The sequence below is a fragment of the Bacillus rossius genome, chromosome 2, assembly GCF_032445375.1.
Source record: "Bacillus rossius redtenbacheri isolate Brsri chromosome 2, Brsri_v3, whole genome shotgun sequence".
In the NCBI taxonomy this organism is placed as follows: domain Eukaryota; kingdom Metazoa; phylum Arthropoda; class Insecta; order Phasmatodea; family Bacillidae; genus Bacillus; species Bacillus rossius.
In genome coordinates, this window is record NC_086331.1 from 82,853,343 (window position 1) to 82,875,399 (window position 22,057).

At 36.5% G+C, this 22,057-nt stretch overlaps 1 protein-coding gene across 9 annotated transcripts in view; it reads right to left on the reverse strand.

The window, feature by feature from the left end:
• Positions 1-10,815: 10,815 nt before the first annotated feature.
• Positions 10,816-22,057, reverse strand: part of LOC134529413 (TBC1 domain family member 4) — a 353,166-nt gene continuing 341,924 nt past the window's right edge. For all 9 annotated transcript variants that reach the window (XM_063363455.1, XM_063363457.1, XM_063363459.1 and 6 more), the window contains one exon: positions 10,816-20,608. In XM_063363455.1, the coding sequence (XP_063219525.1) occupies positions 19,733-20,608 (876 nt within the window). In that variant the 3' untranslated portion in view covers positions 10,816-19,732. The remainder of the gene's footprint in view (positions 20,609-22,057) is intronic.

Consider the following 22,057-nt stretch of genomic DNA (forward strand, 5'->3'; position numbering starts at 1 on the left):
TTTACAAGTGAAGACAGGTTAACTTCACACACTGTTCTCTGCAGCCAGCATCAAGCGGTGCGTTCCTGTTTCCCTACAGAGGAGAACAAATATTTACAGTTTACAAATATTGCAAAACAGGATCGCCTCGGCTTTATTGCGTACTGTGACACCGAGTCATACCTTAAGCCGATATCCACCTGTTTACCCGGTGATGAGACATCTAATACCACACGGGTAAACGAACATGTACCATACGCATGCAGCATTTTGTTAGTGTGTGGATACGATAGCTTTTTGACCAGGTATGTGCAATTCGAGGGTGATAATTGTATTGCTGAATTGGTCGCCGAATTAGTTTCAATGACAAAGTGGGTATGTGATATTTATTCAAAGACCATTCCTATTAAGACGCCGACTCCAGCCGTTTCTGCAAGGCTTGCGAGTCAAACACATTGCCATATCTGTAAGAAGGTATTGGCTGGGCAGAAAATGCTCGACCACTGCCATTTGACTGGTGAAATACGTGGTTATGCCCATTCGAAATGCAACCTGGCTTTCAGGATGCAAAAGAAACAGCTTGTCGCGGTATTCCATAATTTGCAAAATTATGATGCCCACTTTTTAATGAAGCATTTAGTTTCGCGGCGGATTGCACAGCCGGACGGCTCCTTTGTTGTGGAGAATCCCGGCGAGGTCAAAGTATTAGGCGTAACTCTAGAGAGTTACAAATGTATTACTAAATACATACATGTCTCAGGTAATGCGCAAGGAGGCGTGCGCGCTGTGTGTCTTCGCTTTATTGATTCACTCAACTTTTTAAATTCATCTCTGGAAACCCTCGCTGGCAATCTCACGCCGGATCAGTTGAAACTCACCCGTTCAATGTTTCCAGATGACGCACAGTTTCAGTTAGCTACGCGTAAAGGTGTGTTTCCCTATGACTTTGTTAAGTCTAGTGAACATTTGCAGACTGCCTCGCTACCACCAAAGGATGCGTTCCATAACGTAATGAGTGGCACGGACGTGAGTGATCTGGAGTATACTCACGCTCAAAGGGCTTGGGATGTATTCCATTGTGCCACACTGAAAGAGTACGCACTTAGTTACCTTAAGGTGGATACTTGTTTGCTGGCCGATATATTCGAATCTTTCCGTTTCGTTTGCCTACAGCATTATTCGCTTGATCCCGCACATTACATTACCGCTCCCTCGCTCGCATGGGATGCACTTTTAATTAAAACCGGCGTGCGTCTTGAACTTGTGACCGACCCGGACATATACCTCTTCCTAGAATCTGCCGTTCGTGGAGGTATTACAAACGTAAGTCGACGTCACGCAAAAGCTAACAATGTGTACATGTCCAGTCACGACCCGAGCCTTCCGTCTTCATACATTTGTTATTTCGATGTTAACGCACTGTATGCTCACACAATGTTGGATAAGCTTCCTGTGGGTAATTTCCAATGGGTTCCCAGGGATGAGTATACGAGTTGGGATTTCAACACCATTGACATCGATGGTGATACATCATTTTTCGCGGAAGTAGATTTGACCTTTCTCGATGATTGTCACGATCGCCTATCAGATCTGCCTCTGGCCCCTGTGAATGGCGTACCGCCAAACGGGCGTATGAGTAAATTACTGTTAACTCTCGCGCCGCGTACTAAATATATTGTTCATGCTAAAACACTGCGGCACTACGTTCAGTATGGGGCGGTCATCGGCCAGGTTCACCGCGTGCTGCGGTTTGCGCAGGCGGCCTGGATGAGGGACTATATAGCCTTTAATGCTGAGCATCGTGCCCAGGCTGCGAACCCCTTTGAGAAATCGTTTTTTAAATTACTGTCGAACTCGGTTTACGGAAAAAGTTTGAAAAATACACGAAAGCATAAGGATATACGCATCGCTTCCCGATACGATTCCATTTATGGGGCGGCTGAGCTGATTGGTCGTCCGACATTCAAGGCTCGGCGAATCATCGATGAGAGTTTAGTCCTCATAGAGATGCAAAAAGGGACGATTACCTTTGATAGACCATTGTACACAGTTGTCGCCATTTTAGATTTATCAAAATTAGTTCTCTACGATTTCCATTATAATTACATGCAAAAGAAATTCCCTCCACAGTCTCTGCATCTCCTGTACACGGATACGGATTCTTTAATTTACCACGTTGTGTGTGACAACATTTACGATTCGATTCGCCCCGATTTAGCTTCACGTTTCGACACTTCAAATTATTCGCCAGGTAATGAGCAACGCTTCCCCTTGGTTAATAAGGGTGTAACGGGGGTGATGAAGGATGAGGCCGCTGGCAATGTCATCACGGAGTTTGTTGGTCTTCGCCCGAAGCTTTACGCGTTTAAGATGGAGGACGGTTCTTCTACGCATAAGGCGAAGGGAATCAAGGCCAGCACACTGCGTTCACTCCTGTTTCCTCAATACCTGGAATGCTTGCTTCAAAATTCACAGGTTCTCGCGACCCAACACCATTTCCGATCGCGAGGCCACACTGTGTTTACGGAGCGTGTGACCAAGGTAGCATTGTCTTCAGGAGATGATAAGCGTTGGCTTTCTGAAGACGGTGTCAGCACTCTACCTTGGGGACATAAGGACCTACGCCTTTCCCCGGACCATGATTAGCCCTTTCCTATTGTTACGTTCAGCTATGCTGTCGTCCCCGAGTGATGGGGTGGCCTAGCGCTCCGATCCTCCCACCATTGCACGTGGAGAATAACCTATTGGTATGTCACAGTACGAAAAAGAAATGTTAACATAATTGTTTACGTGTTTGTTTAATTTAAAGTTAGAGTGATTTTAACGTAATTTATATAATTATTTTTTTAAAGTTAGAATGATTTTAACATAATTTGTTTTAAACATGTAATTTGATTTTCCTCTTTTACAAAGGCTAATGTAATTTATTTTTTTTCTTTACAAGTTTTAACGTAATCTATTTTAAAAATGGAATTTATTATCTACACATGTTTATATAATTTAATTTTCCTCTTTTACAAAGGCTGATGTAATTTATTTTCTTTACAAGTTTTAACGTAATCTATTTTAAAAATGGAATTTATTATCTACACATGTTTATATAATTTAATTTTCCTCTTTTACAAAGGCTGATGTTATTTTTTTCTTTACAGGTCTTAACGTATATGTTTTACACACTTGGGGTATGCTGTAGCTACTGCGTATGTATTGTTCTGCAGTTCTCCCCAACACGAGATGGCTGTATCATGTGATGATATGTCAGCCCTTATACCGAGAGAGCTAGCTGAGCTGTTCTTTATGGAGGAGGTGGTGGAGGGTGAGCCACAGCCACCGCGGGAACGTGAGCCTGAAGTTGGCCGCAGCGATGGCTCGACCGCACGTTCGCTGCGGCCGAGGGCGTTGAAGAGTTGGCGGGGCCTTCGGGGTTGGAGTTGTCCGCCACACATGTTTTAGACCAAAAGTAAAATAAAACCAACATTCTTTTTTACCCGTGTGTTGTCTACATTATTTCTTTTTTCCGCACTTTATATTCCTTGTGCTTGCTCCTTTCCTGCGATGGCCTGACCTTGTTTCTCTGTGGTAAACACTTTCACTGTCACCCAGCAGGTAAACACATTCCTGGTCGCCGGCGCACGCTTCCAGCACGGCGTTTGTAATGCTTAACACATTGGCCGAGAGCCAATTACTACACAGTGTTTGTAAAAATATTATAAAATTTAAATATGCTTAACACATTGTTTATACCTTATTATATATTTTAACTATGCCTATTTTCTATATTTATATTATTTATTTTACTCGACGTAAAGTAATGCTTAACACATTTTTTTTAACTATGCTTATTACTTAAAGCATTTTTTTTAAATACATTATTATGCTTATAATATGATGTGGGGATTATAATTGCGCAGTTTACGAGTGACGCTCCAGCAGGCAACATCTCGCTCTCTCTGCGCGGGATTTTTAGGTTATGTTTATTTAGTCATAGCTGGTATGGCGGGGCTTTTAAGCATACTGAAACATGGCGGGTTATTTTCGAAATTTAAATATGGCTGTTGGAAATTAAAAATGGTGGTTTGCTTTTCGAAAGTTAACTGTTTAGGCATAGCTAGTATGGCGGGTCCTTTACGCATATATATATTTTTTTAATTTAAATATTGCGATTAAGCATACTCGGAGTGGAGGGTTTTAGTCATAGCTAATATAGGGGTGGGGGTTTTAAGAATTTCTTTTTCGAACTTTGGTGGTTGGGAATCAAACATTGCGATTAAGCATACTTATAGTGGAGGGGTTTAGTCATAGCTAATATGGCGGTGGTTGATTTAAGCATATTTTTTTCTTTCGAAATTTAAGCATAGCAGTATTTTATTTATTTTCGAAATTTAACAACATGGCGGTTGCTTCTTTTAAGCATATTTTTTTAAAACAATATGGCGGTTGTGGAGTGGTGGGGGTTTATAGACATATTTTTTTTAAAATTTAAAGACATGGCGGTTTTAGGCATACTTGGGGTGGGGGGTTATAGACATATATATTTTTTTAAATTTAACAATATGGCGGTTAAGCATAATGGCAGGGTTTTTAGACATACTTTGGGATGGGAGGTTTATAGACATATATTTTTTTTAGAATTTTAAGCATAGCTAGTATTGCTTTTAAAGACATAGCTTCTTTTAGGCATAGCTTCTTTAAAGCATATGTTCGTATTTTAATTCCCCATACTTCATCTGGTTCCGTGGTCTAGTGGTCAAGGCGTACGCCTCGTAACCACGACGTTGGTGCGTCCCCGGGATCGAATCCACCCAGCGCCCAGGTTTTTTTGTATACAATTCCCGCCTTCGGAGCGACGGTGGCGCGCTCCGTTAACTAAAGGCTTAACTAAGATGGCGGCCTCCAGCAGACGGTGGCACGCCCTGGTAGCCAATGTCAACAACAATGGCGGCGCCCAGTGGCGGCGACGGTGGCGCGCCCTGGTAACCAATGTCAACAACAATGGCGGTCTCCGTGAGACAAGATGGCGGCGCCCATGGGGGTACTGGCGCGGTGTTTACATTTCTATGTTTACATTGATCCAGTACTCCTTCGTCACTCCTACTAGTATACCTGTTCTCGTAGGCCAAAAAATTGGTAAACTGTATGTAGTAGGGCTGAATTGTTCGGTAGTTGGAAATGAACCTGTGCCCAGTGTAGGGATGTCTACTTGGCATGAGAGGTTAGGTCACCCAGGTGAGGAGGCAATGAGAACATTGGGTAAGATGACAGGAATTAAAGGTATGGAAGCAGTAAGAGATTGTAAAGTATGTATTGAGAATAAGTTGACTAGACAACCATTTAATTCGATAAGTCCTAAAGGAATAAGGTGTCTTGAGATAATATGCAGTGACTTGTGTGGTCCCATTAAGCCTACTACGTTTGATGGTTTTAATTATTTTCAGACTATAACAGATGCATATTCTGGTTTTTGTATGGTGTTTCTGTTGAGGAGGAAAGATGAAGCCTGTGAAAATGTGAAAAGCTTTATAAAATCAGCAGAAAGGCAGTTTTCTTCTGATAATCGTAAGGTGTTGAGAATACGATGTGATAATGGGGGTGAATTTTGTTCTGCAAGTTTTCAAGGCTGGTGTTTCAGAAAAGGTATTCAGCTGGAATATACTCCTGTCTATACACCTCAGTTAAATGGACAAAGTGAGAGAATGAATAGAACTTTGTTAGAGAAATCCCGGTGTTTGATAGGAAACTTACCTAAATACCTGTGGGGGGAAGCTGTTAGGACAGCAGCATTCTTGTATAATAGAACCCCTAGGTACAATGGCCTAGTACCAGCTGAAACATGGTATGGGGGGAAAGTCAATTACCATAAGATCAGGTTGTTTGGGAGTAAAGCTTTCATTAAGGACAATCATCCATCTCTGGGGAAATTGGATAAGAGAAGCATTGAGGTTTACATGGTAGGGTACGCTTCAAATGCTTACAGGTTTTTTGATCCAAGCAAGAGACAAATTGTAGTGTCAAGGGATGTAAAGTTTCTGGAGGATGAGACGTACTATTAATCACAATATGATGCAGAACCATTGAAAGTAAAGGTAAATGGTTTGGACAGGTTAGAAACAGTATCATGTGATATTCAAAATGAGAGAACGTCTGATGAGGGTATAGAGGAAGAAGGAAGGAGATCAGAAATAACTAGGGTACCTCCAGTGTGGCATAAAGACTATATTACTGAGGACTATACAACGCAAATAGCATTGAATGCATGGGGGTTTCTCGATCCTAATGTTCCCTTGACAGTGTCTGATTTGACAGATAACAGACAGGGAGGCATGGGAAGATGCAATGCACGAGGAGATACGTGCCCTAGAAAAGAACCACACTTGGAAGTTAGTTGAAAAACCAAGTGATAAGACAGTAGGTAATAGACTCCAAATGGGTTTTTTCAGAAAAAGAGGTAAAAGGGAAATTAATTAAGAAGGCAAAATTAGTTGACAGAGGGTGTTTTCAGGATGCAAAACCAGATGAAGAAATATATGCCCCTGTAGCTAGGATGCCTACTATTAGAATTTTGTTATCACTATCATTACAGATGGGCTGGGTTATTAACCAATTAGATGTCAGAAGTGCATTTTTGTATGGAGAACTAAATGATCCAGTTTTCATGAAAGTTCCTGAAGGGATTTGTGGGTCTGAAAATAATAAAAATCTTGTTTGTAAATTAAGGAAGGCTTTGTATGGTCTGAAACAATCCCCCAGATGCTGGTACGAAAGATTAAGCAAGGAACTATTAAGACTTGGTTGTAAGCTATCAAACTCTGATCCTTGCTTGTTTTTTAAGAAGGGCTTATACATTTTGGTCTATGTTGATGATCTAATGGTTTTTTCTGATGATAAAGAAAAAATTAAAACCTTATAGTGACTTTAAAAGAAAAATTTGAAATGAAGGAAATGAGTGAGGGAACTGGAGTATTTAATTTCCTTGGGTTAGAAATTATTTGTACAGATGAATGTATATCTATTAGGCAATGTAAATTAATTGAGAAAATATTGGAAATATTTCAAATGAAAGAGTGTAAATTCTCAGACTTGCCAATGGAAATTAAATTAGACTTGCAACCTTCAGATGAATGTGACAATAATGCACCGTATAGAGAACTTATTGGGTGTTTAATGTATGTAATGCTGGGTACTCGACAAGATTTGAGTTTTCCTATTATATATTTCAGTAAGTTTCATAATTGTTTTGGAAACAGTCATTTTAAGTAGTATTTGAAAAACATCCTAAGATATTTAAACAAAACAAAGGAGTATTGTCTTAGATATTCTAAACAAGTGTGTAATGTGATAGAGTCATACGTAGATGCAGACTATGCAAATTATAAAATTGATAGGAAAAGTATTACAGGATACTTCATTAGGATATTTGGTAATAATGTGATATGGAAATGTAAAAAACAGAGTTGTGTTAGTCTATCCAGCACTGAAGCTGAATACGTAGCCTTGGCTACAGCTGCTACAGAGTGTATCTTTGTGAAAAAGATGTTGACAGAACTTTTAGAATTAAAGAATATTGAAGTGATTATGTATGAGGATAATCAATCCTGTATAAAAATGGCATGTACTCTTGAGACAAAAAGATCTAAGCATATTCATGTGAAATACAATTTTATAAAAGAGCTTGTACAAGAGAATATTGTAAAACTTGTGTATGTTGATTCAGATAACCAAATAAGTGACTGTTTAACCAAACAGGTACCCTACTGTAAATTTGACAGATTTTTTTCTGAGTTAGGGTTGTCAAAATTGGGGGAAGGTGTTGGTAATAGTCAATTTTGACGTGTATGGGAATTTGTCTTTATGTTTAATGCTCAGTTGGTGGTACTGATTTGTGTATTACCTTGGACGAAGTGATGTTGCATTAAACGCAGTCTTGGTGAAAGTTACTTGTCGTCTACATGTCTGTTTTGTGCTCCGATTTTCCCATAACATTTGTAACTATATGCAACGGCTGTCTGTGGGCGACTGGTGACCCTACACTTTTCATAGATGTATAGGGCAGTAATGCACACTCGTGAAGAATATTGTTCCGTCTGTGTTGCAGTGTCAGCCGAGGACAAAATGGTGGACATTAAAAATTTTTAATTCAAAATTTTGAGTAACAAGTTGTAAATTCAACACCATGAGGTGTGAAGCATTTTGTGGCTGATGGAACTATACAAAAATTTATCTTTTGTTTTGAAATAATTCAAATTCAAATGATTGTTGCATCGTTCCAACCAAAAGACTGTACAGAACGAGGCGGAGGGATATTTGTGGGACGTCTGACGGTTTTGATACTCGCTGCTTAAGCCTTGACATACATTGCTGTGATTAGCTTAACAACTATTTACAGAGTAACACAACAGTCGTTACAGAGACTTTTACATTCGGCAGCTTTCACAAGACTCTTTATTCAGAATGCCGCCTGTGCTTGAATGCTCTTGTTCTCGTGCTTCCCCATATGGAACATTACTGTGCTTATGTCACAGGGAACAGAGCGGAGACAGACTGTATTCGAGCATGGAACAATTCTTGGACATTCTACACCAACTGGCTCATTATATGCATTAAATGTCCAACAACTCAGAATTTCCCAGTTAAACAAATCGTAGTAAACTTTGTCATACAAACCTGATACAGCAAGCCCCAGTTTTGGGATGCAAGATTCCTGAGAAAGCTAAAGAATAAATTTAACATGCGTGCAATGCTTCAAGTTAGATGAAGATATTATACATTTTTGACAGGAGAGCTTAATTTTGTGCACGACGATTCTCAAGTTTGACGACATCCGTCGTACCTTCCTCAGTCGCTAAGGTCGCTGATGCCCATCGCCGTCCCTTTTGTCCGTGTGCGCGGGAGCGAGCGAGTGTGAGTGTCAGTGCAGCGGCCCAGACAAGATGCGGCAACCAGGGGTCCTTGACTGCCGCACGGCGACAGCTGAGTGCGTGTGTCGCGCGACCACCCCTCCGGCAGTGAAGGGACGGGAGGGCCCGCCACTGCGCGCCCGCCGGTTCTGGAGTCAGTGTGGAAGTGCGAGAGCAAGTGGTGAGGGCGCTGACCGACAACCGGAGCAGCCCTCACGACCGCTACACCCACGCCGAGCTAGATGTCGCCCTGCAGACCAGGGTGCTGAGGCCAGAGGCGGAGCTGCGGGCAGGAGGGGAGGCGCCATCGAGAGCTGCTGGTTTGCGTCGACTGGAAGAAGCAGCTACAGGGTGAGAACAGCCTCATCAGCCAAGCCATCCCCTTCCCCCCGCCACTAAGGCCCAAACCTACCCGAGATTGAGCCGAGCCCTAACCCACATCGACGACCACCGGGGAAGCGGCATCAAGTTATTTTGCGAAATTATAAACACTAAATACCAAATGTGTTTTTGAAAATTTTTTTCTGTATTCTCTTTTAACTTTAAATATCATTTCAGCACTTTAAATAAAACACGGCCCATTATTTGTCGACAAACACTTCTAATAAGGCATCCTATAGAGGATAATAACTGCTAGAGACTTACATAATTAGGTCCTAGTAACAATTTTACAGGATAATATTTTGCTTTAAATATCACTTAATTTTCATCGAATTTGAAGCCATTTTGTTGTTCAAGGGATTAGATGGTCTGTTTTCTTGAAAGATTTTTTTAGGAAATATTCAAAATTTTTTTAATTGGAATTATACCTTCATGTTTATTAGCTTAAGTCCTTTGTCCCAATAACAAAATAATTATTTTTGATAAATGATTTAAACCAATAGTTGATAAACTAAAATTGTAAAATTTGTAAATAATATATGAATTACGTTTTAATTGCCGGTAACTGTCTTTATGCAGTTCCATTCTCGGAAAATAAAAATAAACAATTTATGATGGCAAATAAATGTTAAGTTACATATTAAAAGGCATAATCTAAAACAGTTCAAGTACTCCAATTGTTTTAAATAATTACAATGGACATACACCATTGCTAGTTTGCATGTCATTGTAGGTATTGTCATAATACATGTTCCAGGCAAAATAACCAATATACGAGGGTTATTTTTTTTCAACCTCCAATCGGCTGTAATAAAAAAACGGGAATGAATTGGGAAATTATTTTAATGTAAAAAAAAAAACGTACATCTTTACTCTATTTTTCCACATAATCACCCTACAGATTGAGGCATTTGTCGTACCGATGCACCAGCTTTCCAATACCCTCTGCATAAAATGATGCCTCCTGCCTATTCAGCCACGTTTTAACAGTGCTCTGCAGTTCATCATTGGTGTGCCCTTCTGCCTGTAAGAAACGGATGACTCCACGCAGCTCGCATTTCGCCGTACAGTTTATCGTTGCAGCCATGTTGACATTCCCATAACCAAGCTTCAACTGAGGTGTGAGTTGGCCGCTCCACAAGGTTGGTGGAAGGGGGTAAACACTACGAGACGTGTCGATTCGTGTACGAGCGATTAGAGTATCGATTAATGGGCATGCCATGGAGAAATGAAACTGTAATCACACTGCAGGGCACTGTTAAAACGTGGCTGAATAGGCAGGAGGCATCATTTTATGCAGAGGGTATTGGAAAGCTGGTGCATCGGTACGACAAATGCCTCAATCTGCACGGTGATTATGTGGAAAAATAGAGTAAAGATGTATGTTTCTTTTGACATTAAAATAATTTCCCAATTCATTCCCGTTTTTTTATTACAGCCGATCGGAGGTTGAAAAAAAAATAACCCTCGTATAATGGATGGTAAATGGATTTATTTGCTTTTTAATCTGCTACTGACCATGGTAAAATCTAAAATTATAATGAATGCCACAACATTTTAACGTTTCATTATAATTTATTGAAATATTTATACACTAAAATACACAAACCTTCAACAACAATCTAATTATCAACTTCAACATACCTAGTTGTACACATAAATTTTCATATTTTAGAGTTTGGAAGCATATTATTTACTTTTGACAACATTGAGTCACATATTTTACTTACAGTTAAGTAAAATCTGTATCAAAAATTGAAAGATTTATTTCTGAACACTTTATACCATAACCAGCATTTCAACCTGCTTCGCTTAGATGATTATAGTAATGAAAATTCATTAAAAAAATGTTATATATTCATTTTTAAATCATCTGCATTCATAACAACTAAATAAATAGATGTATGTGATTATAATTCATCCATGCCCTAGACTACCACATGTCACCTTTGTCAAAATGGTAGGTAGACAGTTAAGGTCTTCATAATGCACGATATCCATTTAATTTTCGATCATACAGCAACAAACAACCATACAACAAAAAAACATACCATGAAGTACCACTAAGTGCTACTAGCTTTAACTTAGCAAGGTCTCAGGACTTCCAAACTCATGCCAAGCCATGCACATTAAACCATCAGTAACGTGGCGTGGCGGCCAGCTATCTACTGTTGCTGGGCGGAGGCTCGTGAAAACCGATGATCAGGCAAGAGTGTGCACATACACAACTATTGGTATTAAATGCAGCATATATTTCACCTGTGTGTGTGTATACACACATATATATTAACATACATATATGTAATCTCAGGAAACTATAGTAGAATTTCAACTGAGTTTGGTGTTTATGTTTGTTTGTTGAAGCATTATGTCTGAACAACTGGATGAACGTTAAAAAGTATTTTCACTGTTTGAAAGCTTAGAGATCGGCTGTGAATGAAGCTAAACTTATTTATTATAGTAACAGGTGGTGTCTTTCACTCACACACAATATTGTAACATTACACATTGACTAAACAAACATTTTGCATTAAAATAAGCCAGATTTTTTTAACCCACTGCATTAAAGGCAGGATTATTGAAGGATTTGGAGAAATCAAAACTTTAGTTTATAGTGAATTATGTCTTTTGTATTGACGACAGTGCCTATTGAAGAAGATAATTTACTATCCCCTGGAAAATTCTTTAAAACTTCTTTGCTAATATTGTTGAGTAAATCCTTGTAGCAGCTATAGTTCGTTCACCCATCAAAGAGTACAATTTTTTGAGCAACTATGTGAGGGTCATTACAATGCAGAGTTTACTTGCTGGCCACCTACTTTAAACAAGCCATTTCGTTTAGATATTTAACACTCACCTTATATTAATGTCGTCGTCATCCTCAACTGCTTCCAGCCTGCAGTTGAGTCAGCAAAGTAAAATGCCTCCATCTTCCTCTGCCACGCCACCATTCCTCATCCTTCAATCTATTCCAGTCTTCTCTCTCTTGCACTCCTTTTACTAACTGCTCTTCCCACCTCCTCTTTGGTCTTCCTTGGGGTCTTCTTCCTGTATACTTCTACTCCATCACTTTCCTAGACAGCCTCTCTTTTCCCGTTCTCTTTACATGACCATACCATCTCATTCTTACTTTTCCCATGATCTCATTCAAGTCCCGTACTCCTGCTCTTGCTTGCACCATCTCTCTTGCATCGTAACCACCAACATACGCCTCAAACTTCATTTCTATTGCTCTGATCATCCCAGCATCTCTCTTATCTGAAGTCTGAGTGTCTGCTACATAAGTGACTATGGACATGTAGTAAGTATTGTACAAAACTTGTTTGCATTTTAATGGCAATTCCCTCTTCCATACCAAATCTTTCATAGACCTTTAGAATAGATCTATTTCCTTATATTAATAATTGACTTAGCTTTCAAATTCTTAAGGCAATATTTAAAAAAAAAATAACTACACATAGGTGCTGATTTTAAATGTGCATCAAATTACTATTTCTTTTGGGATGAAACATTTTTTGGTGAGACTATCTCACGAAAACAAAAGTTACATCAATTGCTTGTATAAAATTGAGTTCTTTCAATGTACTAGTCACAGTTTCAGAGGGTTTCAATGGCTCATAGTACTCTCACCTCACAAAAGTACTCAGATAAATTATTTTAATTAACTTAGTGGTCTAGTTTTGTGAATCTCACAGACTATTTCTTGTTGAAGGGAAAGCAATTAGACACCAAATACACCCTTCCCTCTGCCTTTAAGCCCAATGCATAGGCCTTGCCATCTGTAGTGTGTCAATCACGAAGTGCACAAGTAGCTGTTCTAACAGGGCACAGCAACGCAACCCAATCAAGACACCGCAGCCATGAACCAACACACACATTTCTTTCCTCGTTTTAATAAAGTGAATGTTCAATTGTTTGATTCTTGTCCAAAAGTTGCATGTTTATGTCATTAGAATGCTTATTTGATTAATTTTTCTGACTGCCCATACCTAACCTTTTTAGGATAATAATTTAAACTTACATACCTGTGTCCTGTAGATGCGCTTAATATTTCTGTTTCATGTTAATATTACTTAATCAAAGCTGGCATTTAAAATCTTCACAACCATCATTGTCTGCTAGTGCCAATGTGCCAATGTGGAAGCTGAGTGCACTCGCCTTAATCTGGTAATTTTCTGCCTTCCCCAAGATTAGAGAGTTAATTATGACATAAACTTCAAATGTAGATACTGTACACAGAAATACATTACTTTCAATTTGTAATAATAATAGCAGACAATGAAAATTCCTTTTTTCAATTTTAATTACAACAAAAATAATAAACCTATGTACATAAACTGTCTTGCTATGTCTAAAAAAACAGTACAAATAAATAAGAAAATGGTGATATTGGTTATAATTACTGAATATATGTCAGTGTCTGAGAATTTTTCGAGATGGAATTAATTTTTTCCCACAGAAATATTCCACAGTAGGTATTATGCTCACATAAATATTTGGATACCATAAGGTTTCTTTAAAATTAGACTTAAAGTTTCTAAAATGACCTATTTTATACAAGCAATCACACACTCTTACATTATTATATAATGCTATATGGAAGATTTATAGTTCCTAAAGGTTGAAATTCTGATTCATTTCCATTACTAATACCAACAAAGTGAAGCTAAGGCTGGTCTTTATAGTTTTACATATTTTGCCCATTTAGTCATTTATACATTTAGTAAGAAATAAAAAATATAGACTGAACAGTATGATTACAGTCTTATAACTTTTCTGAACCAAAAATTTTCAACTAGAATAAAATTTAGCATAAAACAATATGCATAAAATAATCTAGCCAACAGAGAAAGAATTTTTTAAAATCAGATCAACTGAGATTACCTCATTTGCACCAACAAACACAATGTTATTATAAGGAAGATATACAGATAAAAATATAATGAAGATATGAAGTATCACATTTTATGGTACAATTTTCAATCACAGACTAAATTGAACCTATTTCTACATTCTTGACTTCCCAAAATATGCACTGTTAATTGAATATATATACATACAAACTGGCTAACCGGCAGATCTCTGACCCATGTGATTTCTGTTTACAAACATATTTGTAGGTATGTAGTCTTATAACATGTTATTTAATACATAAAATGTACTGTAAGTGCAGCACAAACATACTAAAAAAAAATGGCAACTCTGTTGAAATAGAAAAAAACTCAGGAATGTTTACATATAATTGTTACTAAGATGTATCTCAAAGTTAAAACACTCCTGAAATAACTTGCTATCCTACTGAAATAAAATTATTGCTGGTTTAGGTTGTGAACTCAAAGCATAATTTTCAATATAGGTTTAACAGTTAAGTTAAATGAATATGAGCATGTGGTTTCCTGGAAAATGGTTAACTCACAGAATGGCCCAACAAGATAACCTCTTCTGAAAATTAATATTAACTTCACACAATATTATTACAAAACTCAATACAAAAAGAGGATGGCTATTCCCCATGAAAAATTGCCAACCTAGTTTTTGTAGAGATGCAATATTTTTTTCAACAAGCACTATTCAATAATTGTTTTTACCACTTTGGTCAATGATATCTTCAAGTAAAACCATTTAATACAAAACTTTTAAATGCATCTATCCCTAATAAATCATTTTCAGGGAAAAATGCCACTTTTATTTTCATGTTATTTTGGTATAATAAATCTCACAATTGTTAAGAGACTAATAATGACTCACTGTGTGCATAAAAGATACAATTATTATGTTAATGTATTTCAAACCTAATCATAAAATCAAATATAGTAACAGCATTAAAAACATTCACGCATATAGGCAATAACCAGACACATGCAAATCATAATTGATTATTAAGTACCTACACGTTAAAATATACATAGAGATAAACTTTGTGTTTCAGCTTGCTGTCACTTCATGAGTTTTATGAAAGAATTAAAAAAGTAATAAACCTAATAAAATGTGAGGTATTTCCATTAGCCTGCTGCCTGGAACCTGTTGGGCAAAACTGTAAGAGTGTTGGGTGCAGCAAAAGACAAGTTTGTGTGGCCGTTCCTTCAACCCACCACAGATTTACACCATAATTGAAATCAAGGATAGCTTAATCAAGCCAATGGAATTATAAGCACTCATTGTAGGTGTACAGTGAAGTAGCCACAAACATTAGACACAGAGAAAAAGTGTTATGTAGTGGCAATTTTTCAGCTAGCATAGCAAGAAAAATCAACCAAACGCAGACATGTGAATCTTCTTTTAAATGTGACACTAAGCAGGCCTTCATGAGGTAAATACACAATTGTTTATTCTGGAACCAGATGAAGATTATAATTATTAGCTCTTTATTTACATTATACTACACAGAATGTGAGATTTTGACACTTCAAAATGAAACAACAAAACTGTATCAGCGCAAAATAGAGAAAAAAATTTGGAATTGGGTATTCATCAACTACCTACAATAAAACAGAAGGGTGACAAGTGCATGCCACTGGCATGACCAATAGCCACCAAGGACATCTTAGGTGAACAGCACATAGGCCTCACTAGGATCTCCTTCTGGCTGGTATACACAGCATCACTTACCAAATTGATGATGCCCCAACGAGATGTACAATTAATTACACATAGATGGTGCCTGGCCATTCCTCCACCATCAATGCAACAACAGATCAACAGACAATTGAATTATCAGTTCCAATCAAAAAAATTAACAATGTTTATAAATGTCATCACTTTTTTTTTAATTACTATTTTACTTAAAGAAAAATTTTCCAATTACTTTATGATTATCTTTTTTCACATATTGTGATATTCATATTTGAATAACACAATAAAATTATTGTAATATTTGAATAAAATAAACCTATCCAATAATTTCATGTTATTATACTGACACAACAAATCAAATCTGCATAGTTTCAAAAATAACTGGAGGATATGTGGTTGTTCTGTGAATTAAATAGATTAATTAAAAAATAAACTTTCAAAGTTGGGATAAATGTTTAGTGATCCGTGGCATGGGAATAGAAGTATGTGAAAACCATTTATAATTTTTACCACCCGAAAATGTATTTGTCACACTTATAAAAATTACATATTATTAAACTCCCACTAGATAATTGGTTTTGTGTAAGCAGGAAAATTCTAATAATTCTGATGAAAATGGAAGTAGCTTAGCTTCTGGGTTGTAGTCGTGTCCTTGGCGATAAATTCACCGACATTTCGGTCGACATTCCAGTCACCATCATCAGGGAGCAGTTACCTACTGAGAATGAGGTTGGCCGTGAAAGCCTGCAAAAATTACTGATGAAAATGCTTGATTTTTAAAATTTGACTGTTAAAGCTAACGCTGAAGGTTTGAAATTGGCGCCAAAATGATCATGTAGAAAAAAAAGGGGCGGGCATGAGAGTAAATAGTATACACATGGGCAGTAGCGACTTGTAAACCTAAAACAAGGTTGTTCAAATTACTTACTGAGTGATCTCCCCTAAAATAAAGGCAGCTCTTACTAAATATACCTACGAAACATGTAAAATCATTTAATACAATGGAAAAAATGATATGAATTTAGCCTGAATATTTTAAGATATCGGATATTGTGACACGCTGAACAGTTCCTAGTCACAGGTCAATATCCTGAATGAAATGCGTCTAGACCAGTCATAAGCACACTCACAGATATCCATACCATCTGGACAAAGTACATGCTGGTACAAAACTTTGTATTACAAATGGATAACATTCTATATAAAACACTAAGAAATTTTACTAAGGCATCCCCAACATGAGTAAACTATATCAATAGTTCCTCTGAGAGAAAAATCCATTGAAAACAAAACTTTTTTTTTTTTCAGTTTAAATATTTTGCATAGCTATTATTTTAAAAGGAATTTTCAAATTACTAAGGTTTTTTTTCAATTTTGATATAATAGTAAGCAGAATTCATTATTGCTGCTATATGTAACTTAGCATGGCGTTGGCACCTTTACTTTCAAATACAAACTTGTCTGAAGACTATTCTGGGCCAGGAGTTTATGGATAAATTTAGAACATACCTGTACAACAGATGAGTACAAAGACCAAAATAACACATGTAAATGGTTGTACGAGTGCAATAAAACACACAAGTTTGGACTCTACAAAATTAACACAGAATTTCTTGAGACTCTGCCACACTTTCAGATTTCTATTTCCAACTATATTTGACAAACAGTCTGACAAATACTTTTGAACATAATATGACTTCTAATTTTATCAAATAAAGTGAACAGATTACCTTAAACATGTTTTTAATTTCATGACACAATCAAAAATTTATATTGGACAGAGACACATCAAATTTAAAATTTTAATTTTATTCAAAAATAAAAATAATTCAACACAGTGATAAAAATTTGTTTTAACAAGTTATGATTTTTAGCATTTTTTAACAATTAAAAACCATTGTAGTTTCAGATAACAAATACTTGTCACATAATAAAAGGAATGTTCTGCAGTCTTTTAACAGTTATAGACACATGCTAGTTCTTTTTTATTTTCCTTCATAGTAATTACTTTACAGATTACACTCATATGAACATTATTTATTTTACCTTCATATCTTCTTTGAGCATGATACTGATTAGCAGATTCCATCAAACACACAAAAAATTGTAGAACCCACTCAGGTTATAAAAAACATGGAAATTTAGTCATCCAACTGAAAAACATGGCTGTACTAGTGAGGTTTTCGAGTTCATCATAACCCTCTAAAATTGACATATTTGATTGGAAATTGTTGGAAACAAACATTTGATAGTGGGACAGGCCTTTAAATGGCTACAGTTGCAATCCCATCAACAGAAACATGATTGCCCCCAAGACACAGGTGATGAAAGCACACTTTGAACTGTGCTTCTCCTCAATGATGCAACTTCCATGCCGTACACACCCAGACAGAACTTAAAATGTGCACAAATTCGGTGCGCACATCACAGTGTTGCAACATTGCAGCTAAAGTCATAGAGTGGATATTCCAGATATTCATCCTAAAATGGAATGAGATTGCACATTTTTAACACTATTATACACATTTTCTTTTTAATAACTGGGTGTTCAAATGTACTTGAGCTCATCCATACTGGCCGCTACTACACCAGGGTTTCTTCGCAATTAGTTTTCAACTAAACCAAAACCCTCTAGAGTATTCAGGAAGACTAGTGTAGGTTATAGTAATGAATGTGCACATGATAATGCTGTGATTTGGCATGTCTTACACAGCAGAATATATTTGAGTCAGCATTACGTAACCAAGCAATGGATACCTTTTAAAAAATACAAATGTTCCTGGTGATAGAATCACAGGTATTAATTCCTATTTTTAAATACATAACTGTGATATATATGCAATATATGTAACTCTATATAAAAGGGGTCTATTATAATACCCGCTGTAACATTGTAACAATGGTGTGCAAACAAAACAACTAGCAGGTAAAATATGTTTCTGAGCCACACAACATAAGCAAATACATATCAATGATAAGTAGTATAATGTAAGCAGAAGTCTTTCATAAGTACAAGTAAAACAAAACAATAATGTAGTGAACTGGTAATTTGCTTTAATGTTTTTTTGTTTTCCTTAAAATAGAAGCAAATGATACCAAAGTATGGAATTCAAGTAAAAAAAGAGTAATTTTGAATAACCATTCATTAAAAGTATTTTAATTTAGGTCAAGTACATTATACAAAATCCATATATGTTAAAAATACTGGGCTTCTAGATAAACAAACATTTTAACTGTTTTATTTATGATGGTTAAAAAAAATTCAATAAATGCAGATGGAATACCAAACAATTAGTCCAATTACAGTATTTACAATAATTTCATTAAATATGGTACTGTGATATTTGTTTGTAAAAGCAGGTATAGTTAACACTTAAGAACTTACGAATTTTAAACTTTAAAAACTAATAAAAAATGGTTTTTATAAATTTAGAAAAAAATGTAAATAATTCAAAATATGTTGTTATATGTTAAAATTATTAACCTAAATAATACATTGGCCATAATAAAAAAAACACAAATTGCACTTATGTGAGTTATTACAAACAATACTGCACAAAATACATTTTTAATTATTTAAAACCTAATACCGAGAACTCATAAATCTACTCTCGGAACAAACTCTTTAATTTATTTTAGAATTCACAGCAGATTACAAAAACATAATGTTAAAGAACTAACAAATCCATGTTCAAACAAACATTTGAATTCTGAAATATTCATTGCTGATCTGTAGCTAATTATGCACAGATATAGATACAGTAAGTACTATAGCAACAAAATATACGATTATAAATAATAACTGCTTTATTATTTGCCATAACATATAATAATATTACAAAATAAATGATAAAAGTTCATATTCACTTCAAAAAATGGCGTACTTTCAAGCAAACTAAATGTTATCAGCTGTCACAATTTTTTTTATTCTGAATTTTAGTGGCTGGAATATTAAAATTATCACAGAAACTGGTCTTGTTCTCAGAATTACATTTTTTACCATCTGGTAGGTGTGATTTTAAAGTTAAACTTTGAGCAGACATTGCTCGCACTGGTTTAATAGTCTTCAGCTTTGTTGTACCACCGAATGTAAAACTAACACCTGAACATGAGTCCAGGGGATGTATGTGAGTTGCAGAAGAATCTTCCTCTTCTACTTTCGAGCTAGTACTATGGAGTTCAAATGAACTCTGATGGGATTTCAGTTTGGATTTTGGGTCATGTGGGAACTGAGATTCAATTTGTTTGGACAACCTGTCACCATTCGAAATGTCAAAACTTTTATGAGATGGTGTTTCCACTCCAGCTGCAACTGTCCTGTTACCAATGCTATCCTTTGTTAGACTCACAGCACTTGGAGAAGACATGAGAGTAGCTGCGCTGCTGCCTGCTTTCTTTGTCTTCAAGTAACCTTGACTTCCACACGGCAATGTCGACACTCCTGGTAATGTCAAACCCAGATTTGGAGAACTTTGTGCTGTTTTCAACGGATATGGCATTGCCCTATGATTTCCTCCTACTAACCCTTTGTCACTGCTTTTGAAATGAGTAGGTTCCTCAGGGCGGGACTTCCTCCTCTGTGCTGTGATTAGCTGCGACACAATTCTACGTACATCACCAGGAATGTCTATATCTTTGCGAGTGTCTACAAGGTCTGAAATGAAATGACCCATAGTTTCAACGCTCACCTCTAAGCTGCGAATCTGTGCCTCGAGGCGGTGTATTGAGTTTTGCTGCGCAGTTTGAGTTTTTCCTAGGCACTCCAAATTGTTTGCAGCAATCTGAAATAAAATACCAAATATCAATACCAGTATTCAAAAAAATCTTGAATCCACTTTTATGTTATGATTCAATGAAACATATTTATTTAAATAAACATCGCAGTAAAATCCAAACATAAATAAACATATATTTGATTTGTAACATCTTAGCTCTCAGTATACAGTATTTGGCAGCAATAATTTCGTGAATGGAAAATAAGTTAAATCACACTTCTCAATAAACTTAAGCTGAAAATTAGGTGTTCACCATTGCCCGATGGTCGAGAATACCCCAGTTTCCCCTATCACTGAATAACAATAGGGGAAGATTCTGTTGAATGAGTGAAATATCTGTTGTTATTGACATTGTGTGTTGCTCTTAAGGTGAAATGCTAGAAAAGATCTAAGATATAATAACATTTAACATCTCAAAGATGAACTCTAAAAAATAACTTATGAACAAGATCATGCAAATGTTTGTGGTGAAAAGCTAAAATCACTGAAATATAGTCATATAAAATTGAGCTGTAAATCAAACAGAAAAGTTCTTTTAAAACTGAAAGCTGGTAATGTACTACCAAAATACAATAAAGAATTAAATGTAGGATAAATGCTACATTCTTCCAAAGGAAAAATGATTATCCTTGCAAACATTCACAGGCCACACACAATATCTGAATGTGTAATAATTAAATACTGCAACTACCTACTATATTGCTGAAAATACTATGGGACTGCCAAACTTGATATTTCATTATGAACAATTTAAGCTTAACTAAACAGAAAATATATTAGAGTATAAGACTAACCTCATAGAGTTAGAAAGAACTGAAGATTTTGGTAGTGAGGCATTATGCATGGTTTCAATTTTAAATTTTTATTTTTATAAAGACATTATATTTTTACTATAACATTTACGCTTTATCTACCCTCTGATTTTTAAATAATTACCAGATTAAACAGCGACGTAGTTTTCCCGCATTATATCAAGCTTTGAGTTGTGTGTGTGTGTGTGTGTTTGTGTGTTTGTGAATGATATCGCATGAGTGCGGCATGCTCAATGTGCATGTGGTGACAGTGCTAACAGCGTGGTACGGCAAGACGTTTGTAAGATGCAGGCGTGACAATATGGTTGAGAAAAAACCGGGACAGAACATTGGTGCGAGTCCATTGGGAAAATGACAGCCACGAGAGGTGCTGGTGGTTTGGAACCCAAGCTTGCTGGGCGTTGCCGTTGGATGACTCGGTGGAGTGAGTTCGTTTTGGAGTGAAAATACTGCTGACGTGAGCAGCGTCAATACGGCCTACCGGAGAAGGTTAACCCATCGGACCAGAGGAAAGATTTTTTTAAACATTATACAATGTAGTTCATTAATACCATAACCTGTACTACCTGCTTCAACTTTTTGTAAACGCAAGCTTTTTTTTAAGAATTAGTGCCACATGCATTATTTTCAATGGCACCATTGT